Source organism: Mesoplodon densirostris, chromosome 16 (genome assembly GCF_025265405.1).
Source record: "Mesoplodon densirostris isolate mMesDen1 chromosome 16, mMesDen1 primary haplotype, whole genome shotgun sequence".
NCBI lineage: Eukaryota > Metazoa > Chordata > Mammalia > Artiodactyla > Ziphiidae > Mesoplodon > Mesoplodon densirostris.
Window position 1 is genome coordinate 6,744,563 of NC_082676.1, and position 18,673 is coordinate 6,763,235.

Consider the following 18,673-nt stretch of genomic DNA (forward strand, 5'->3'; position numbering starts at 1 on the left):
CAGGGCCGTGACTCAAGCCGTCGAGTTGGTTTTGAACCAATGAAAAGGCAGCGCCTCTCTAGCCCCGACCAATCAGCTTTCGGGTTCGAGGGTTTAACTCCTATTTAAAATGAAGACTTTGACTCCTAACGGCTGAGCTCTCAGGAGGACTCGGAGGCTTCGGGTTGGAGGTGGGAGGCCGTAGGTACGTAGACCTGGGGCATCTCTGTGGGGCGGGCTGGAGGACCCTGGGTGGCCTTTGGGGGTGGGTGGGAGGGAAGCGGTCTTTGGGGCTGCTGGGCCGGCGAGGGGAGGGTCGGGGCGAGAAAGCCTCCCTTGGTCCCCCAGTTCCTCCCTGCGTTCCCCACCCCGTTCCTCCCTGCGTCCCCCCGTGCTTTTCCAGCGCCCTCCCATCAGCTCCTGGGTCCCTAGACGCCCTGTAACATGCCGCCAGGTGTTTATTAAACACCTGGAGCGCGTTGGGTTGTGTGGCGTGGGTGGGGAGGCTCTGGGGGGTGCTTTCTGATGGGATTCTCGTGTTGATTGAGCATCTGGGTAAGGAAGTACAGAAGGTTTTTGCTGTCTTGGAGTTTACGTTCTGGGGGGTGGGGAGACAGACGATGAACTAGCAAAACTTCCACTAGGGATGAGCGCTAGGAACCGGGGGCTACTTTGGGTAGACTAGCCAGGAAAGGCCCTTGTCCGGGCGGGACGGATGAGTGGGTGAATAACTAGCTTCCTCAAAGAAGCCTTCCTGGGTCAGTGCTTCTCAAACCATAGACCTTGGACTACCGTTATCGGGATTATCTGAGCGTCCTTGTTAAAAATGTGAACCCACCTAAGGGATCAGAAGCGCTTGGGTGTAGGACTCAGGTGTCTGTATTTATATCAAGCTCTGCAGGTGATTCTTATGGTTCGTTGAGAACTAGTGGTCTAGCCCAGCCACATACTGGTCATCTGGGGGTGTCTTTGAAATGCAGGATCTAGTTGTTAGGTCTGGGGTTGGGCCTGAAAGTCTCCATTTCTAGCACATGTCCTCCTGATGTAGATGTAGCCATCACCCTTGACTTTCACTGTTTCCTTCTCATCCTTAACCTTGCTAGTTCTTTGAATTAAATGCTTCTCAGCAACATACTCATTTCCTCTCCACTCTCCTGCATCTGTGCAGACGTTTGCAGGTTTAATGAAGGAAGGAAAAGTCTCAACCCACAGTGCTATTAAATCTGTTTTGCTGTTTAGACTAGTAGGATCTCTGGTTTGAACTGCAGGGACCTTGTGCAGGTCGTCTGGACATGTGACTCCTGAACTGGGCTGCAGGCCAGAATCACCTGAGAAGCAGTCTTCTTGCGGCTTTCTCCAGAATTTCTGGATCAGAATCACGTTCCATTCCGTTATTGTTCTTCCTGAGAAGGAAAGTGCATTACATTGGAGTGAATGTCTGTAGCTTCTGTTGAAGACTGTTGAATCAGTGTTCATTGGCCTGTGTGCTCTCGTGAGCCTGCTGCTTGTAACTGTTAGGGAGAGTGAAGAAAGCATCAGAGCGTGTGTGAAATTCACATAATAGGAGAATGTATTTCCTTTTCTTTTTTGTCTATTATGTCTAAATGGCTGTTTGATATAAGGACTCCAGGCTCTTTAGCCTGGTCCCGTCTTCGAGGTGGAGTTATCTGATTACTTATAAAGTGGATGTGAATGTGTGGGGCTGAAGAGTGCTTTCTGATTGGATTCTAGAATATAGGGAGCATCTGAGTAAGAGAAATAGAGAAAGGTTTCTGCTTTCTTGGAGTTTATGTTCTACTTACTCGATAGGTTGTTGTGCCTGACTCACAGGAAGTGATTCTAACACTTCCTAAGTGTTAGAAACTATTTTTTTTATTACTGATCTGCTTTGTTAATGGATTGATTCATTCCCAAAAGATGAGCGTACATACTGTGTGCCAGGCATGTTCTGGGGAGGTAACAGTGAACAAAATGGGACTAAGCTCTTCCTCCTGTGGAGCTTACTTTCTTTAGAGATACTGAGCAGGTAGCTGGGTATCTGAGTCTGGGGACTCAGATGGTAAACAAGTACAAATAATGTTATGTAATGTGTTAAGTAAAAGTAAAAGAGAGATGATCTGAAAGGGACATCTCAGCGTGAATGAAATGAAGGAACAGCCACACTTCTGTTATAGGGAGGAGCCTCATAGGTAGAGGGAACAGGAAGTGCAAAGGCCCTGTGGCAGGGGACTTCTCTGCCAGGGAAAGGGAGGAGCCCTGAATGGCTGGTGTGCAATAGACAAGAGGAGGAGATCCGGTCACAGAGGTGGTCAAGATCCACATTCTGTGAGACTTTATAGGCCTATATGTGCAAGTAAGATTTTTTTTTTTTTTTTTTGCTGTACGCGGGCCTCTCACTGTTGTGGCCTCCCCCATTGCGGAGCACAGGCTCCGGACGCACAGGCCCAGCGGCCATGGCTCACGGGCCCAGCCTCTCCGCGGCATGTGGGATCTTCCCAGACCGGGGCACGAACCCGTATCCCCTGCATCGGCAGGCGGACTCTCAACCACTGCGCCACCAGGGAAGCCCTGTGCAAGTAAGATTTTGAATTTGAGTTGAGCAACCATGAGGGGCCTCTGAACCGAGGACCATATATCTGACTTGTTAATGGGATCATTGGGCACAGTGTTGCGAATGGACTTAATGGGAGAAGGGTGGAAGCAGAGTGACCATTGGGAGCCCTTTGCAAATAATTGCAGGGAGAGAAAACTGGTTTGACGAGGTGGGAGTAGTAAAGGCTGTGAGCAGTGATTTTGAAGATATGCTGATGGATCAGATAAGGGGTTTGAGGGAGAACCGTGTAAAAGATTGTGCGAAGACTTTAGACTTGAGCAACTGGCAGGATGGATTTGCTGTCTACTGAGATGGGGGCAGCCCAGTCCGCAGTCCGAGAGAGCGGGTTGCCGGAGATGGGGGTGGGGAAGGGAGCAGGACTTCAGTTGGGGACAGTTTAAGATTGAGATGCTCTCAGATTACCAGGTGGTCAGAGTTCCGATGGAAATTTGGGGATCCTCAGCCTGTGGATGGTACTGAAGGCCAGGAGACGGGATGAGCTCACCGAGGGAGTGAGTGTAGTTGGGAAAGAAGTGTTTCTGGGCATCCCCCATGGCAAAGGGGAAAAGAAGTGTGCCGGAGAGAAGAGGTTTCATTTGGTGTGTTGGGTTGAGACGCCTGGCAGACCTTCCTGGGGGATCCTGAGCAGGTTGTTAGAGAGCCTGGCAGTCGCAGGAGAGGGGAGGGCAGGAGAGGCAAATTCGAGGTCTCTTGATAAAGATGTTCAGAGCCCTGGGGCCCTAGGCAGGTGTAGATGGAGACCTGCGGAGTCCATTCCGGCGTCGCCCCAGACACTGAGATTGGTGGTACACGTGAGGCTGATCAGCAAAGGCGGTTGCGGTGGGACAGCAGTGAGGTGAAGACAAATCTGCGAGCTGAGCGAAGAAAGGAGTGGAAAGAGTGCAGGATCCCCTGGAACGCAGGGAATGCGCGTTCGAGGAAGGCCGAGAATTGACCTTTGGGTTTAGCAACAGCAGGGGTCAGTCTGGAGCTGGGCTGGCGGTGGGGATAAAAGCCCTGTGGGAGGGGGCTTGTGGCAGCGTGAGGGAAGTGGTAGAGACCTGCAGAGCTTTGCTGTTGAAAGGGGAGGCCAGAGATGTGGTCATAGCTTGAGTCAGTTTTGGGGTAAAGAGGACCTTTTTTATTCTGAAGGCGGCAGGTGTGGAAGCTGGCTTGTACAGTGATGGAAGTGGTCCATTAGAGAGACCACGGGGCAGGACAGGGCGGTTCAGGAGTGAAGTCTGAGTATTGGGGAGGGGCGGGCTGCAGTGTGTGAGGTGGGGGGAAGGGCCCCACGCCTGCACGTGGTATCAGGCAACAAAACATTGCTCCCTTATCAGCCTCATTTGGATGACAAAACATGTAAAATTCTGTGTGATGTTGAGGCTTTTTCATCAGGATTTATAACCCTCATCCCGCATAACACTTGGAAGCAGGTGGATTTTTACAAGTTAAAGGTGGTTCTTTTTTCTTTTCAGGCATCATGGACAAATGTAAAGAAAACAGCATCTTGGGGCCTAAGGTAAATAGAATAATCTGTAATCTCAAGTCACATTTATAAAACCCAAAGGGAGATTGGGTTTTATTTTATTATTTATTTATATTATTATTATTTTTTATTGGGGTATAGTTGTTTGAGATTGGCTTTTAAATCTAGAATTCTTTTTACCTTTACTTTGGGTTGTAACTTTAGATCCCTCTACCACGTTCCTGGGTGGGAATTAGTCATTTTTCTACGCATTCAATAACACTTCATTGCTTCTTTCACCGTAACTTTTATTTCCTCTGCTTTGTCTTACAGTTAGCTGTTTAAGTATCTGTATTGCTCCATTGCATGCTGGATAATGATGTACGTAGTAGGTGCTTAATACTTGCCCACACTTCCTTGCTTGCCAGAAATTAATTTCTTTGCCATAGTTGGTTCTGCTCACGCTTTAGAGGAATGTCGAGCAGCAGTTCAGTGGGCGTTTCCCGGGAGCCCACTTGGAGCCAGGTTCTGTGTCAGGTGCAGGGATCACAACGGTGAAAAGCACGTGGTATTTGACTTTAAAGGACTTAGAGCCCTTCTGGGTAGGTGTGTGAGCCAGGACCGTACTATATATACATATAACCTGAGTAATTCCTAGGAGGGGTGCTCAGTTCAGCTTGGGGTAGATTGGAATCCAGGAGGAGAGACCCCCCTTGGCCCTTACTTAGCATTTGATGAATATTTGTGGAGCAGTTAGGTGAATGGGTCTCTCACAGAAAGATCCTTTTAATATAAGTAATCCCCGGGTTTTTTTTTTCCTTCTAGGAAATTAGAAGAATATAAATACTGCTTGTTTTTTGGGGTTTTTTTTTTTTTTGAGGGAAGGGGTTTGGTTTTAGAAGTCTTCATCTTCGAAAAATGGATACTTAGCCTTTTTTACTGGCTGAAAGTGTAAAAATGACCAACCAGAAAAAGGCTAAATGGGTTCACTGTATTTGATTCTCAATTCTGATGATAAAAATCATTTTAAAAAATTGCTCTAGGGACTTCCCTGGTGGCACAGTGGTTAAGAATCCGCCTGCCAATGCAGGGGACACGGGTTCGAGCTGCCGCGGAGCAACTAAGCCCGTGCGCCACAACTACTGAGCCTGTGCTCTAGAGCCGGTGCTCTGCGACAAGAGAAGCCACCGCAATGAGAAGCCTGCGCACCGCAACTAGAGAAAGGCCGTGTGCAGCAATGAAGACCCAACATAGCCAAAAATAAATAAATAAATAAATTTATATAAAAAGAAAGTTGCTTGATGTTTAAAATGTTTTTTGCTGCCTGAATGTCTGCTGTGTTGTGGATGCTGCTAATTTCAGAAGCAAATCTCTTTTTCCTGTAAGTTGGAAACCCTCTCTTGGAAAGCACTTGTACCAGCAAGCTGGTGATGGATTCTGAGGCTTCTCTTCTGGCACTGTTGTTGATGAGGAAATTTCCTCCACTGAAGCTAGAGGAAGTGCCCCCTGCCCTGTGTTTGATTAGCTCAGGGCCTTAGAATTTGAGTATTTTAGAAACGTGTGACATCCAACTTACAGGCATGTAAATAATATATTTTGGTAGTAACTTTTTGAAGAGCCTGTGTTGATTTTGTCTTTTGCCTCAGATGCATTTTGTCAGTATTGAACACTTGGAAATTGAAACACTACTAAATCAGTAGTAATTAGCATTTTGGACTATTAAAACTGTGGTCATTATTGTAAAAAAAAAAAAAAGTAGTAATTAGCTTTTGTGGAAAATCTGGCAAGTACAGAAATTCTCCAAAACTTCTTTACTCAAAGATAATCACTGTTGAGGGCTTCCCTGGTGGCGCAGTCGTTGAGAATCCGCCTGCCTATGCAGGGGACACGGGTTTGAGCCCTGGTCTGGGAAGATCCCACATGCCGCGGAGCAACTAGGCCTGTGCGCCCCAACTACTGAGCCTGTGCGTCTGGAGCCTGTGCTCCGCAACAACAGAGGCCCACGCACCGCCATGAAGAGTGGCCCCCGCTTGCCGCAACTAGAGAAAGCCCTCACACAGAAATGAAGACCCAACACAGCCAAAAATTAATTAATTAATTAATTAATTAAAAAAAATCACTGTTGAATATTTTGATGTATTTCTTTCAGTCTTTTTTCTAAACATAGGTATTGTCAAAGAAATGTTGTTGGAATTGGGATTTTGGTATAAAGTTTCCAAATTGCAGCTTCTTGCTAAATAATCATTCCCAAGTCATTGTGAATTCTTAGTGTTTAACGCCTCCCTTTTCCGATGAAAGTTAGTTCACAAGCATTTGTTTATGGGGGCGTGCTTTCTAGGGGTGGCTGTTGGGGAAGGGGAGGCGGTGTCATTCAGGTGTTGCAGCCGTATACTGACTGTATGCTCTGGAAGTGCTGATTAAATCGCTTTCCCCTTCCGTCTGTTATCAGTGAGTGACACTCATTTTCTTATATTGGAAAACAGACTTTTGGAATATTCTCATGATATTCAGCTTTCGATCATGGAGACCATAAAGTTCCTTTTTCCTCCCCAATCTAGACGACAGTTCCACTTGGTGATGGCCCAAAACGTGTTCCGGTGACTCAGCAATTTCCTTCTCAGAATCCGGTGTCTGCGAACAGTGGCCAGGCTCAGCGGGTCTTGTGTCCTTCAAATTCCTCGCAGCGTGTTCCTTCACAAGTGCAAAAGCTTGTCTCCAGCCAAAAACCCGTACAGCCCCTGAAGCAGAAGCCGGCGCAGGCAGCCAGCGCCCCTCGTCCTGTCTCCAGGCCACTGAGTAATACCCAAAAGAGCGAGCAGCCCCAGCTCCCAGCACCTGGTAATCGGCGCTCTGAGGCTCTTTGGAGAGCCGTTCTTTTTAGTTGCTAAAAAAGCAAGTGTGTTTATTGTTTGGAACCCTAGCTTTTACGTCACGTTCTACTGAGGATGGGGAGAAAATCTGGTGTCCGGGTGAAGTACCAGTGTCTCCTGTGGGCCAGGCCGGACTCCCACCCTCAAGGAAGAGTTGGCAGCCGGGGATGACACAGCACCAGGGCCGTGTTCTTTGATTGCATATTAGGGGCGGAGGGGAGGGATGGGGTTCTTGTAGCAGGTACTCTTGGAGCTGAACAGCTCCAGGGTTCTGGGGCGTGGAGGGAAGTGCCGGGCGTGGGGAGTGGGTGGACTGAGGCGGGCCAGGTCAGGTCGAGGTGGGCACTGCTGCCCGCGGTGAGTGGGGCTCCATCCCGTGTGCACTGGGAAGCTGCTGAAAGGTTTTTGAGCGGAGGACGGGCTGACTTGCCTTTATAGAAGGTTCATCTGAATGTGGGGCGTGAATTGGAGAGTAGCGTTGCTGGACCCAGGGGTACCAGATAGGAGGGAAGCCGTTGTGGTTTGGGGCCGATACGGCAGCGGCCTGACCTAGGCGGAGCGGGTCGGTGCTAATAGTTAGCATTTACCAGGTGTGAGCGCCCACACAGCAGGCTTCCTTCATCCGCGTTGTGTCATTCTGTACTCGTAACCACTCTACAAAGGCAGCCATGGTTTTTAACTTGGTTTTGGGGAGGAGGAAGCTAAGACTTCGAAGTGTTAACTTATTCGAAGACAGCCAGGATGGAGTGGTGCAGACAAATCCGAGAGCTCACTTAGGATGCAGACTTGACAGAACTGGGCAATAAACCGGACATGGGGGGGGGGGTTATCACTGGTGGCCTTAACTGAGACTGTGAACCAGGGAGGGGAAGAGTCCAGTTGAGGCCTGAATTCAAATACCTGACCAGAGCAAAATGTGCTGCTGTTAACAGTTTGAAGTGCTGGAAATAGACAAGTGGAAATGTCCCGTGTAATTTCCCCTTGGCCACCAATACAGTGGAAGGAGGGTGGTGGTTGGCTTATGCTTTGTTGCACGTTGTCTGTAACAAATGGACAGCTGGCTGGCCCACCTCCTGGGGAAAAGGTGACGAGATGGGAGCTTGTAATGGATGGGAAGATTGGTAATTCTGCTTTAGAAGCTCTTCATTTAGAAACTGAGGCTTCACGGAGATTATCTAAGGGCCTAGCTATACGTATCTGCTTGTCTTTACTCTCGAAGTTCTATAAAGACTTGAAATGGCAGGAGTCAGGTTACAGTGTAGTAGTCTTTTTTAATATTTTATTTATTTATTATTTATTTATTTTGGCTGCGTTGGGTCTTAGTTTTGGCACGCGGGATCTTCGTTGAGGCATGCGGGATCTTTCGTTGCAGCACGCTGGTTTTCTCTTCTCTAGTAGTGGTGCACGGGCTCCAGGTCGCATGGGCTCAGTAGTTGTGGCGCATGGGCTTAGTTGCCCCTCGGCATGTGGGATCTTAGTTCCCCGACCAGGGATAGAACCTGCATCCCCTGCACTGCAGGGCGAATTATTTACCACTGGACCACCAGGGAAGTCCCTTTTAAAAAAAATAAATAGGGCCTCCCTGGTGGCGCAGTGGTTGAGAGTCCGCCTGCCGATGCAGGGGATACGGGTTCGTGCCCCGGTCTGGGAGGATCCCATATGCCGCGGAGCGACTGGGCCCGTGAGCCATGGCCGCTGGGCCTGCGCATCCGGAGCCTGTGCTCCGCAACGGGAGAGGCCACAACAGTGAGAGGCCCGCATACCGCAAAAATAAATAAATAAATAAAGAAAGAAAGAAAGAAAGAAAGAAAGAAAGAAAGAAAACTAGAAATAGTTCAGATCTATCATTCTGGACATACACTAATATTTTGGTGGCTATACTTTGATTCATCTCTAATCAAATATTTTTAACTTATTCTGTATAGTTATTCTAAAAACAGGTTTTTAACTTACTCTATCTAGGAAATAATCCTGAAAAGGAAGCGGCATCAAAACAGAAAAATGAAGAATCAAAAAGGTAAGTTTTATCTTGTTTACAGAGTTCTGTGCCATCATTCTACTAGAATACACCGTGTAATTGCAAATTTAGTTATGGGAACACTTTTAAAATAGGTCTTTATACTGTATTTTCACCTAGAAAATATAGATGTTTCAAATTTCCAATCTTTAAAAACAGGGAGAAGGAATTTTAATGATGGATGTTTGTTAGGGACCCGAGTTTTTCTTACTGCTTTCCAAATTTAGAAATGACTTGTATGAATCTGTTACAGAAATGTGTGAAGTAAAAATTCCTCTCTACCTTCAGAAGTAACTACTACATATGGTTTATGTATGCTTCTATCCTTTTTTCTATTCTAGTAAAGAGGTGGAAGTTAAAAAAAACAACAACAAAATGTGGTCCTATTGCAGAGCTATGGACTAATACATGACTGTCTGAGTATTTTGAAAGTTTTGATAGAATTATTATACTTGTTCCTCATAATAAAGCTTGGCTGTATTTTCCCCTGCTCTCAGTCTCTGAACTGTCTAGATTCTAGAATGTGATAGGAGCCAGGAATGAACCCACAGCCTCTTTTGCTCTAGCGCCTACCGGAGGCTTTCTGAGAATCTACATCCAATGGTTCTCACCCCACTGCCCTGTGGCCTCCATCCTGCTTGCTTAACCAGAGTGGTTGTTCTCCAACTGAGAATGTTCACATCTCCGGGGCTGGAGGAGGCTGTGCTTGGTTTGAAAGAGGCTCGCAGGTGGTTCTGCAGCATTTTTCCCTCTCCAATTACTCATCTAATCCTTCTTATGGTCCTAAGTGTTGTTGTTAATAGGTCTGTGCTCCAGAGCGTAGTACTGCCTTGGGACACTTTCCAGTGAGTGCTTCAGCTCTAACAGTCCAGGTTGTTCCTCGTCACAGAGTCACTCAGCTGATGGCGGGTGGGGGCATGGGGGCTTAATGTCTGTGGTGACTCATTAATTGTGGTTATTGGTTTGGTTCTTGCAGAGAGTACATACTCAATACAACTTTGAATATAAAATTTACAGGATGTCTACTACTCACTAATATACATTGTTAGAAAAGATGTGTTTTCTTCACATTTTAAAATGTTCAATTCTTTCCTAGAAGGCAGTGGGCTTTGGAAGATTTTGAAATTGGTCGTCCGCTGGGTAAAGGGAAGTTTGGTAATGTTTACTTGGCGAGAGAAAAACAAAGCAAGTTTATCCTGGCTCTTAAGGTATTATTTAAAGCTCAGTTGGAGAAAGCAGGAGTTGAGCATCAGCTGAGGAGGGAAGTAGAAATACAGTCCCACCTTAGGTAAGTTTTCAGATTGATGTCCAGGAGAGTGGTGTACAGAACTTTAAGAGTTAAATGACTGTAAACTTCTTTGTAGAAGGCTGGCTCTGTAGTACTGCAGAGAGTGACTAAATTCACTAGACTTAAGTGCCGAGGTCCTGAAAAATCGCTTGAAGGTTTGTTTTGTTGATGGAGTAATTTACCGGAGGTGTTCTTGTTTTGTTTTGTTTTGGTGGATAATTAAAGGGAATGATACCTTTTATTCTGAGTCCAGGTTGCAAACTGGCAGCCTACAGGTTGACTTTGGCCAGTGGATCTTGTTCTTTTTGCTTTCAGTGAATTAAAAAAAAAAAAAAAAGCAAAACAAAAAAACAGATAGCCTGTGCTCAGCTGCCCAAAGTTGTCAGCAGCACATCCTGTGCCATTCGTGAACACTGCCTGTGTTGTCTGTCTCATGGTATTTGGGTTTCAACTACTGTGGGAATGCCATGTCTTTTTTTTTTTTTTCCCAATTTGCAGAGACTTAATATTTATCTGAATTCTTTCCCCACCTAAGAATATAGATGGCCTAAAGGAAGGCAATAGTCTTAACTAAACCCAAGGTCCATTAATACCTTGAAATGCATGTAAATTGATAGCAGTGTACATCTTTTTCTTACAGTGGGTCTGTAGTTTCAAATTCTCAAGGGGGGTGGAAGGTGGGATCTGTGGCCAGCAGCAGTTTTCACCACTGGTTTCACATGAGGATTTGTTTGATACTCAGTACATATCAGCTCCAAAACCAGGTGTTAGAGTGTTCATCCTTCGTTGCAGGCATCCAAATATTCTCAGGCTGTATGGTTATTTCCATGATGCTACCAGAGTCTACCTAATTCTGGAATATGCACCCCTCGGAGCTGTCTATAGAGAACTTCAGAAACTGTCAAAGTTTGATGAGCAGAGAACTGCTACTGTAAGTTTTCATTTGTTGTCCAGACTAGTTCTGTTTCCTCTATACCTGTCCTACCTAGCAGTGTACCTTTCATTATATAATAGAGGGGGTTTTGTCTCATGGGAAGATAGCTTAATCAGATCAAATATTTGAAATGGAAAAATCAAAATAGCTTAGGTGTACCTTTTATATACAGATAAAATCAGGTACCAAATGGAATATTGTGGTTGGTTTCCACAGCTGTTTCTGTGGAAATGTATAGTTGCTCCCTTTAAAAAAAAAAAAGAAAAATTTGTTTTAGATTAGTTTTTAGACTTATAGAATAACTGAAGATAGTACAGACTTACTTTTTCCTATTAATACACACCTAATTTCTCCTATTTATATTTTATCAGTGTGGTACAGTTGTCATAACTAATGAACCAATACTGGTACATAACTATTGACTGAAATCCATACTTCATCCAGATTTCTTTAGTGTCTCATGATTAGATTAGGGTTATGGGTTTTTGAGAGGAAGATCAGAGGTAAAATGCATTCTCATATCAAGGGTACATACTATTAACCTGGCTCATCCCTGAGCGTCGGCCTTGACCACCTGGCTGAGGTAGTGTTTGTCAGGTTTCTCCACTGTAAAGTTACTCTTTTTCTCCCTTTGCATGCTCTGTCCTTTCAGAGGAACAGCCCATGGGGGGTTATGTTTCATCTCCTATAGGGCAGGGTATCGACATAAGTTATTTGGAATTCTGTACCAGATATTTCTCTATTCTCCACTATTTATTTACTCACTCATTTTTATTTATTTATTTTTGACATTTGGAAGTAATGTTTACTTCTTATATAAATTTGGTAATAAATTTTGTAATCCTGAAGGAAAAAATAATAGAGAAATGGGCAGAAGGTAATGTTTGAAGTGATAATGGCTGGGAATTTTCCAAATTTGATAAATGATATAAATCCTTTGATTCACCAGACAAAATTAATCCATAGACATAAAAGACATATAACAACAACAGATATCCACACCAAAGGCACAGTGATGTTAAAATAGTCAGAAAATGTAGTCAATCCTTTATTAACATGGACTTATGGATTATTTTATACATTGAGTATAATCTAATACCACTTTGCTCTCATTGTTCCAGTTTTGGCCACTGGGAGCTCTCTCGTGGTTCCTGTGTCCTTTGGATATGTCCCTATCATTGTGTGTGTGCGTGCATGTAAAAGCACTTTCTTGTTTCCTGGTGCTACAAGATGTTCCAGCTTCATCTTGTACATTTCCTATCCCCGTCTTAGAATTTGTTATTTCTCCACGGAGCTTTGGTTCCTTTTACTGGAAAATGTTATTAGAAACCAAGATCTGGGCGCTGGATATGACCATTGCTACTGAGTGTCATTACTTCTAGGCTTTCAGCTGACAGAAAGCAAGGAAATATGGGTATAGTAATCCATGTAAATGCATGTATCTAAAAGTATTTCTATATTTATCCATCCGTATCTATATTAAGCAAAACATGAGTCCATCATCGCATGGATCATTTTACCCTCCTCCCTTGCTTATCTGTAACCTCCACCCCAACATTGAGAAACTTGGGTTCCACCCTCCGCCATCCATTTATCTGTTCAATTCCAGTGTTCATGTGTAGTGGTAGCATTGTTAACCAGTTACCCTGTGGGAAACAACTGTATGCATTTGAGATTCATCTGTATCTTTTTAGGGTTTGATAGCTCATTTCTTTCTATTGGTGAATACTGTTCCATTATTATCTCTTCACCTACTGAAGGGCATCTTGGTTTCTTCCAGTTTTCGGTGATTACGAGTAAAGCTGCTATAAACAATTGCATGCAGGTTTTTGTGGGACATAGGTTTTCAAACTGGCTGGGTAAATACTTAGGGGTGCGATTGCTGGCTTGTATGGTAAGACTACATTTAGCTTTTAAGAAACTGTTAAACTGTCTCCCAAAATGGATACACCATCCTGGCATTCCCACCCATGAATGAGAGTTCCTGTTGCTCCTTACCAGCAGCTGGTGGTGGTGAGCTTTTTGGATTTCAGTCATTCCAGTAGGTGTACAGTGATGCCTCACTGTTTTAATTTGCAGTTCTCTAATGACCTACAATGTTGAGCATCTTTTTTTTTTTTTTTTTTTTTTTTTCTTTTTGCGGTATGCGGGCCTCTCACTGTTGTGGCCTCTCCCGTTGCGGAGCACAGGCTCCGGATGCGCAGGCCCAGCGGCCATGGCTCACGGGCCCAGCCGCTCCGCGGCATATGGGATCCTCCCGGACCGGGGCACGAACCCGTATCCCCTGCATCGGCAGGCGGACTCTTAACCACTGCGCCACCAGGGAGGCCCTGAGCATCTTTTAATGTGTTTGTCATCTGTATATCATCTTTGAGGTGTTTCTTCAGATCTTTTGCCCATTAAATATTTTTGTTGTTGTCTTACTGAGTTTTAAGGGTTCGTGTGTATTTGTGATATGTGTCCTTTATCACGTTTTCTCCCAGTCTGTGGCTCGTGTTTTTATTCTCTTAACTGTGTTTTTCAGGGGCAGACTTTTTTTTTTTTTTTTTTTGGCTGTGTTGCGTCTTCATTTCTGTGCGAGGGCTTTCTCCAGTTGCGGCGAGCCGGGGGCCCACTCTTCATCGCGGTGCGCGGGCCTCTCACTGTCGCGGCCTCTCTTGTTGTGGAGCACAGGCTCCAGATGCGCAGGCTCAGTAGTTGTGGCTCACGGGCCTAGTTGCTCCGTGGCATGTGGGATCTTCCCGGACCAGAGCTCGAACCCGTGTCCCCTGCATTGGCAGGCAGATTCTCAACCACTGCGCCACCAGGGAAGCCCCGGGGGCAGACGTTGTTAATCTTAATAAAGTTCAACATTATCAGGTTTTTGTTTTGCCCCCCCACGAATTCTACTCTCCTTTATTGTGTGAAAATTGTTTGAAGAAGCTGAGTCTTAATTTGGGCTGTTTTTTGTTGAATTAGCCGATGATGGGCCTGTTGAATGGTGGTTACTTTGTTCTGTTTCTTGGTGGAGGTCTCTGGGTAGTATGTACACTCATTTTCTTTTTGGCATTCATGTAAGTGGCATTAAGTTCAGGTGGTTTTACTTTTATCTTCTGCTGAAATCACAGCACTATTGGTGAATGACCCTCCGGTCCTGTCTGTGCAACGAGGACGTACTATTTTAAACTTAAATATTTGCCCTTTGGGTAAGTAGGAATCTATTTTATTTGCTTTTTAAATATTAGTTAACCAAACTAGTTTCTTATTTAATTGACAATTACTATTTGTAGTACTCAGTTTTCTTCAGTGCAGATGGAGTTTACTTTGGTGTAAACAGATAGCTCTTTGAAAGAAAAGATTGGTTCTTTCTAGATTCCTTAGTAGTTTAGAGATATATATATGCACCTGTTTTTCTTTTCTGATTAATTAAAATAAAACATTCTAGAGAAGTGTTAGGGACCTTTATGTGTACCCACAGTCTAACGTGGGAGGTGTGGAGGGAGCTGGGTGCCAGAGAGCTCTGGTTCTTGCCGAGGTTTGAGCAGGCACAGCCTGTTGCCCCCCGGAATTGTAACGTGTGCTCCTAGAGCATCATCAACCCAACTTTGGTGCAGGAGACGAGCTTTCTTTGCCTTCACTTTCAGTTTATTATGGTCTAAATTTTGGTCTCTGGCTTTGGCTGAAAATAATGAAAAATGTCCTTTCTGACGATAACATCTGGTTTCTACCCATTTGTTTAGTACACCTTTTTTAGTATAAAATAATGTTCAGTCCTGTCTAGAGTTACTTTTGGGAAACAAACACTTCTCTAACTTAAGTCAGAGCTAAATATATTCTTTCAGTATACTATAAAACCATTCTTATTTATATGTTAAAGCAAATTCTGGACCTGCTTGCTAGATCTTTTAGTTGAAATGGAAACAAAACGAACGAGAGGACTGACTTGCTTGTGTACTTTGAAGCTGACTAATGAATTACTATGTAGTGTGTCACCAAATTTAGCCCACTACTTAACGTGCCAGGACAGCTGCTCTCAGTTTATTGTTCAGGATTTTTTTCCTCCGGTGCTCTTAGAGTAGAATTTTAGCTTCAGACAAATCCTTTTGTTGTAAATTGGCCTTGGTTTAAAAATGGGAATGGTCTGTACTTAAGAGTTTTTGTTTTAAATGTTAAAAACCGTTTACACGTCTGACTCCCTAATTTATACCAGTTTTTTCAATATTGTCTTAATTCATTGCTGCTGGGCCATATATTGCCACGTGGGGATGTAGTGCTGTCTTGGTGTTTTCCTGTCTTTCAATATCACATCTGCTGTGTGAGCAAATAACGTAGCACAGAATCACTTGTACTTAATGCTGCACACTAAATTGGTTTGTTTTCTTGTAGAGTCATCCATTGTCTCTAGTTTTGGCTTTAAAAATCTACGAAACATGTTAAAATCTATGTTGGGTTTCCTTTCAGAAGAGATGTCTAAAATTGTGTTATGTAAATCTAAAACACAGACTTTCAATACTTTTTTTTTTTTTTGAATAGTATATCACAGAATTGGCAAATGCCCTGTCTTACTGTCATTCAAAGAGAGTTATTCATAGAGACATTAAGCCAGAGAACCTGCTCCTTGGATCATCCGGAGAGCTTAAGATTGCAGATTTTGGGTGGTCAGTACATGCCCCATCCTCCAGGTATGTAACTTCAGACGTGGAACTTGTTTGTTTGGTTTAGCAAAAGCCCAGGGGCTAATCATGAGCTAAATAGTAAAATACGTAAAGTATAGATGTGTGCTGAGTTGGGGCAGGTAACTGACACACGTACTTTGGTGTAATTTAGGCCTGATAGTAAACTAGTGTCTTCAAGAACATTTTTATTCTGCAGCCATTTTGGGCTGTTTATCCTGTCCTAAGCCTGGGGTTAAAAGATGCATAATGTCCTTAGAGACTAATGAAGGGGACAAATAAGTAAAAGATATGACAGGTGTATGACAGGTGAAGTGCAGCATGTGTATAGGGGCAGTAACACCTGACTGACTGGTGTGAGGGAGACTCCACTGCTTCCCGGACCAGGAGACAGAAGTTTCTGAGGGCATCGCTTGCAAAGATCTAGAACCAAGAGCACGGTTCTTCAGGGAACTTAAAGGAACCAGACTGGTTTGGATGGAGCTTTCAGGGTGGGGGGCAAAGATTCTTTCGTCCTCTGTTTGTCAACAGAACAGTCCTTTCCTGTCTCCTCTTAAAGTGGAGAGATCAACCTAATGAAACAATTTAAGTGAACTTTGTCAACGGAGCTAAAACATTTTCTCCTTTTTAAAATTTAAGTGGAGTTTAAATGAGCTTTTGGAACCACGTGTGAAGTGGGGCATTTAAAAGCATACATCCACCAATAAGAGTTTGTCGACTTTGGGGTAGGTCTTTAAAAAGTTTTAGCCAGATTACCTTAAAGCCAGTTGAAAAAAATTGTATGGTCTAAAATAGATGCCATTGGGCGTGGGGAGCTCTGTTTTTGTTACAGACCACTCCTAACTGTTTCCAGCAAGGCACTGAACCTGCTGCTGCAGTCTCTGTTTAAAAAAAAAAAACAAAAACCTGCTGGTCTGCTGCGGGTGGGAGCTGTTGGCACCTGGCTTGTGGCATCGCAGGGCTAAACTGTACCTTAACCCTCCTAGTGGTGTCATCGTGATAGGAAAGGTAGCCGATCCTTTTCTGAAGAGGACACTATAAATGTTGGTCACTTTTCCTCGCCTCCCGTACCTTGGTAACTGTAAGAGCTCCTGCGATATTGTGCTGTCATTTGAGAACCCCCCGATTCGGGCCGTCTCCTGAATCTCAGTGGTGAAGAGAGGCTAGATGTCTGGAGAGGTAGCTCCTTAATCCTGGGTCACCATGCAGTCGAGCGAGCATTTGTGCGCTCACTGGGCACCAGGCAAAGAATAACTGATATAAACCAGCAAAACCTGCATGGTCTTTGCTCCTGTTTTGATGTTTGTTTCCAACCTCTGTTATAAAAACAACATACAGACGTGCTGAATTGGTCACCTGTCTATCCAGTGCCTACACTCAAATAGTTGTTAACATTTTGCCATGTTGGGTGTGTCGTCTACTTATAAGTTGCAGACAACGTGCTTTGTCCTTTGAGTGCTTCAGTGTGCATGTCCTAAAAATAAGGACATTGTCCTGTATAATCACAACCATTATCACGCCTGAGAAAATTAACAGCCTTGTTAATATCTGCTATTTAGTCCATGTTCAAATTTCCCTAGTTGTCCACAAAATTTTATAGTGGTGATACTTTAAATCCTATATTTTATATCATTTAAGGAAGGTCTGGAGTTGGACAGATTTGGAGTGCAGCTTGATTGCTAGCTGTGAGATCTTGTCCATCTCCCTGTCTAAAAGTGGGGATTTATAATAGTACCTGCTTCGTAGCACAGGATCTAGCCTAGGAAAAGCACTCAACGTTAGTGTAATGGTTGGTGATTTTGAGCAGCTGTTGTGCATCAGAAACAGAAGCACGTCAACCTGAACCTGTCTCCGTTTTTAGGAGAACCACCCTCTGCGGTACCCTGGACTACTTGCCGCCTGAGATGATTGAAGGCCGGATGCATGATGAGAAGGTGGATCTCTGGAGCCTTGGGGTGCTTTGCTATGAATTTCTAGTTGGGAAGCCTCCTTTTGAGGCAAACACATACCAAGAGACCTACAAAAGAATATCACGGGTAAGACATCACTAGAAAGGGCCCATCATTCTGTTAGAACTCCTTCCTTATCAGCCTTGACTTTAGGCTACGATCTGAGTATTTATCCTGTTCTCTCTTAGCCACGTTTGTGACTCTGTCACTTATTGTACACTTACCCAGGTGGAATTCACATTCCCTGACTTTGTGCCAGAGGGAGCCAGGGACCTCATTTCCAGACTGCTGAAGCATAATCCCAGCCAGCGGCCCACCCTCAAAGAAGTACTTGAACACCCCTGGATCACGGCAAATTCAAAACCATCGAGTAGTCAAAAAAAAGAATCAGCTAGCAAACAATCTTAAGAATCTTTGGGGGCAGAAATCCTTGAGACAGGGCTGCTGATAATCTGCCTGGAACAGGCTGCTGGCGTATCTCCCTGCTGCCTGCCCGCCATCGAGATGCTACAGGAAACACTGTTGATGAGCAGGCAGTGCTCGGCCTCCCAGTTCAGAGCTCCGCCTCTGCAGACACGACACTGCAGTGGGAGCCGTGGCTATATAATCAGTCTGGAGGCAAGGTTCAAGTGCAGCCACCCCGCAGCCTGTTTTGAGTAAGGTGTCCTTGTGGAAGATGGACTTGCAGCCTGGCTGTGGGGTAGGGCGGCTGCTTGGTCCTGACTCGACCCGTTGAAAATCTGTGCAATAACTTTCCAAGTCCCTGTGTGCGTGTAACTTATCGGGTGGCCCAGTCTGGTAAAGCTGTCGGAATGAACATGTGATTCTTTCTTTTAAATGTTAAAATAAAGACTTTGGTATAGACTTGTATTTTTACCTCCATGGCATTCCTTTAGGACCGCTCTCAGTGTCCGTCCAGTACC

At 44.6% G+C, this 18,673-nt stretch overlaps 1 protein-coding gene across 2 annotated transcripts; it reads left to right on the forward strand.

The window, feature by feature from the left end:
• The first annotated feature begins 82 nt into the window (after positions 1–82).
• Positions 83–18,620, forward strand: AURKA (aurora kinase A). 2 transcript variants are annotated; one of them, XM_060079325.1, is made up of 10 exons: positions 99–184; positions 2,407–2,555; positions 4,051–4,094; positions 6,599–6,878; positions 8,873–8,927; positions 10,024–10,215; positions 11,008–11,146; positions 15,662–15,810; positions 17,663–17,837; positions 17,979–18,620. In XM_060079325.1, exons 2-10 carry the CDS (start codon positions 2,462–2,464, stop codon positions 18,156–18,158), a joined length of 1,308 nt encoding a protein of 435 aa, XP_059935308.1. In that variant the 5' UTR covers positions 99–184; positions 2,407–2,461; the 3' UTR covers positions 18,159–18,620. The 2 variants fall into 2 exon arrangements, with proteins under 2 accessions (XP_059935309.1, XP_059935308.1); XM_060079326.1 differs by lacking the exon at positions 2,407–2,555 and having other exon boundaries at positions 83–184.
• Positions 18,621–18,673: the final 53 nt, after the last annotated feature.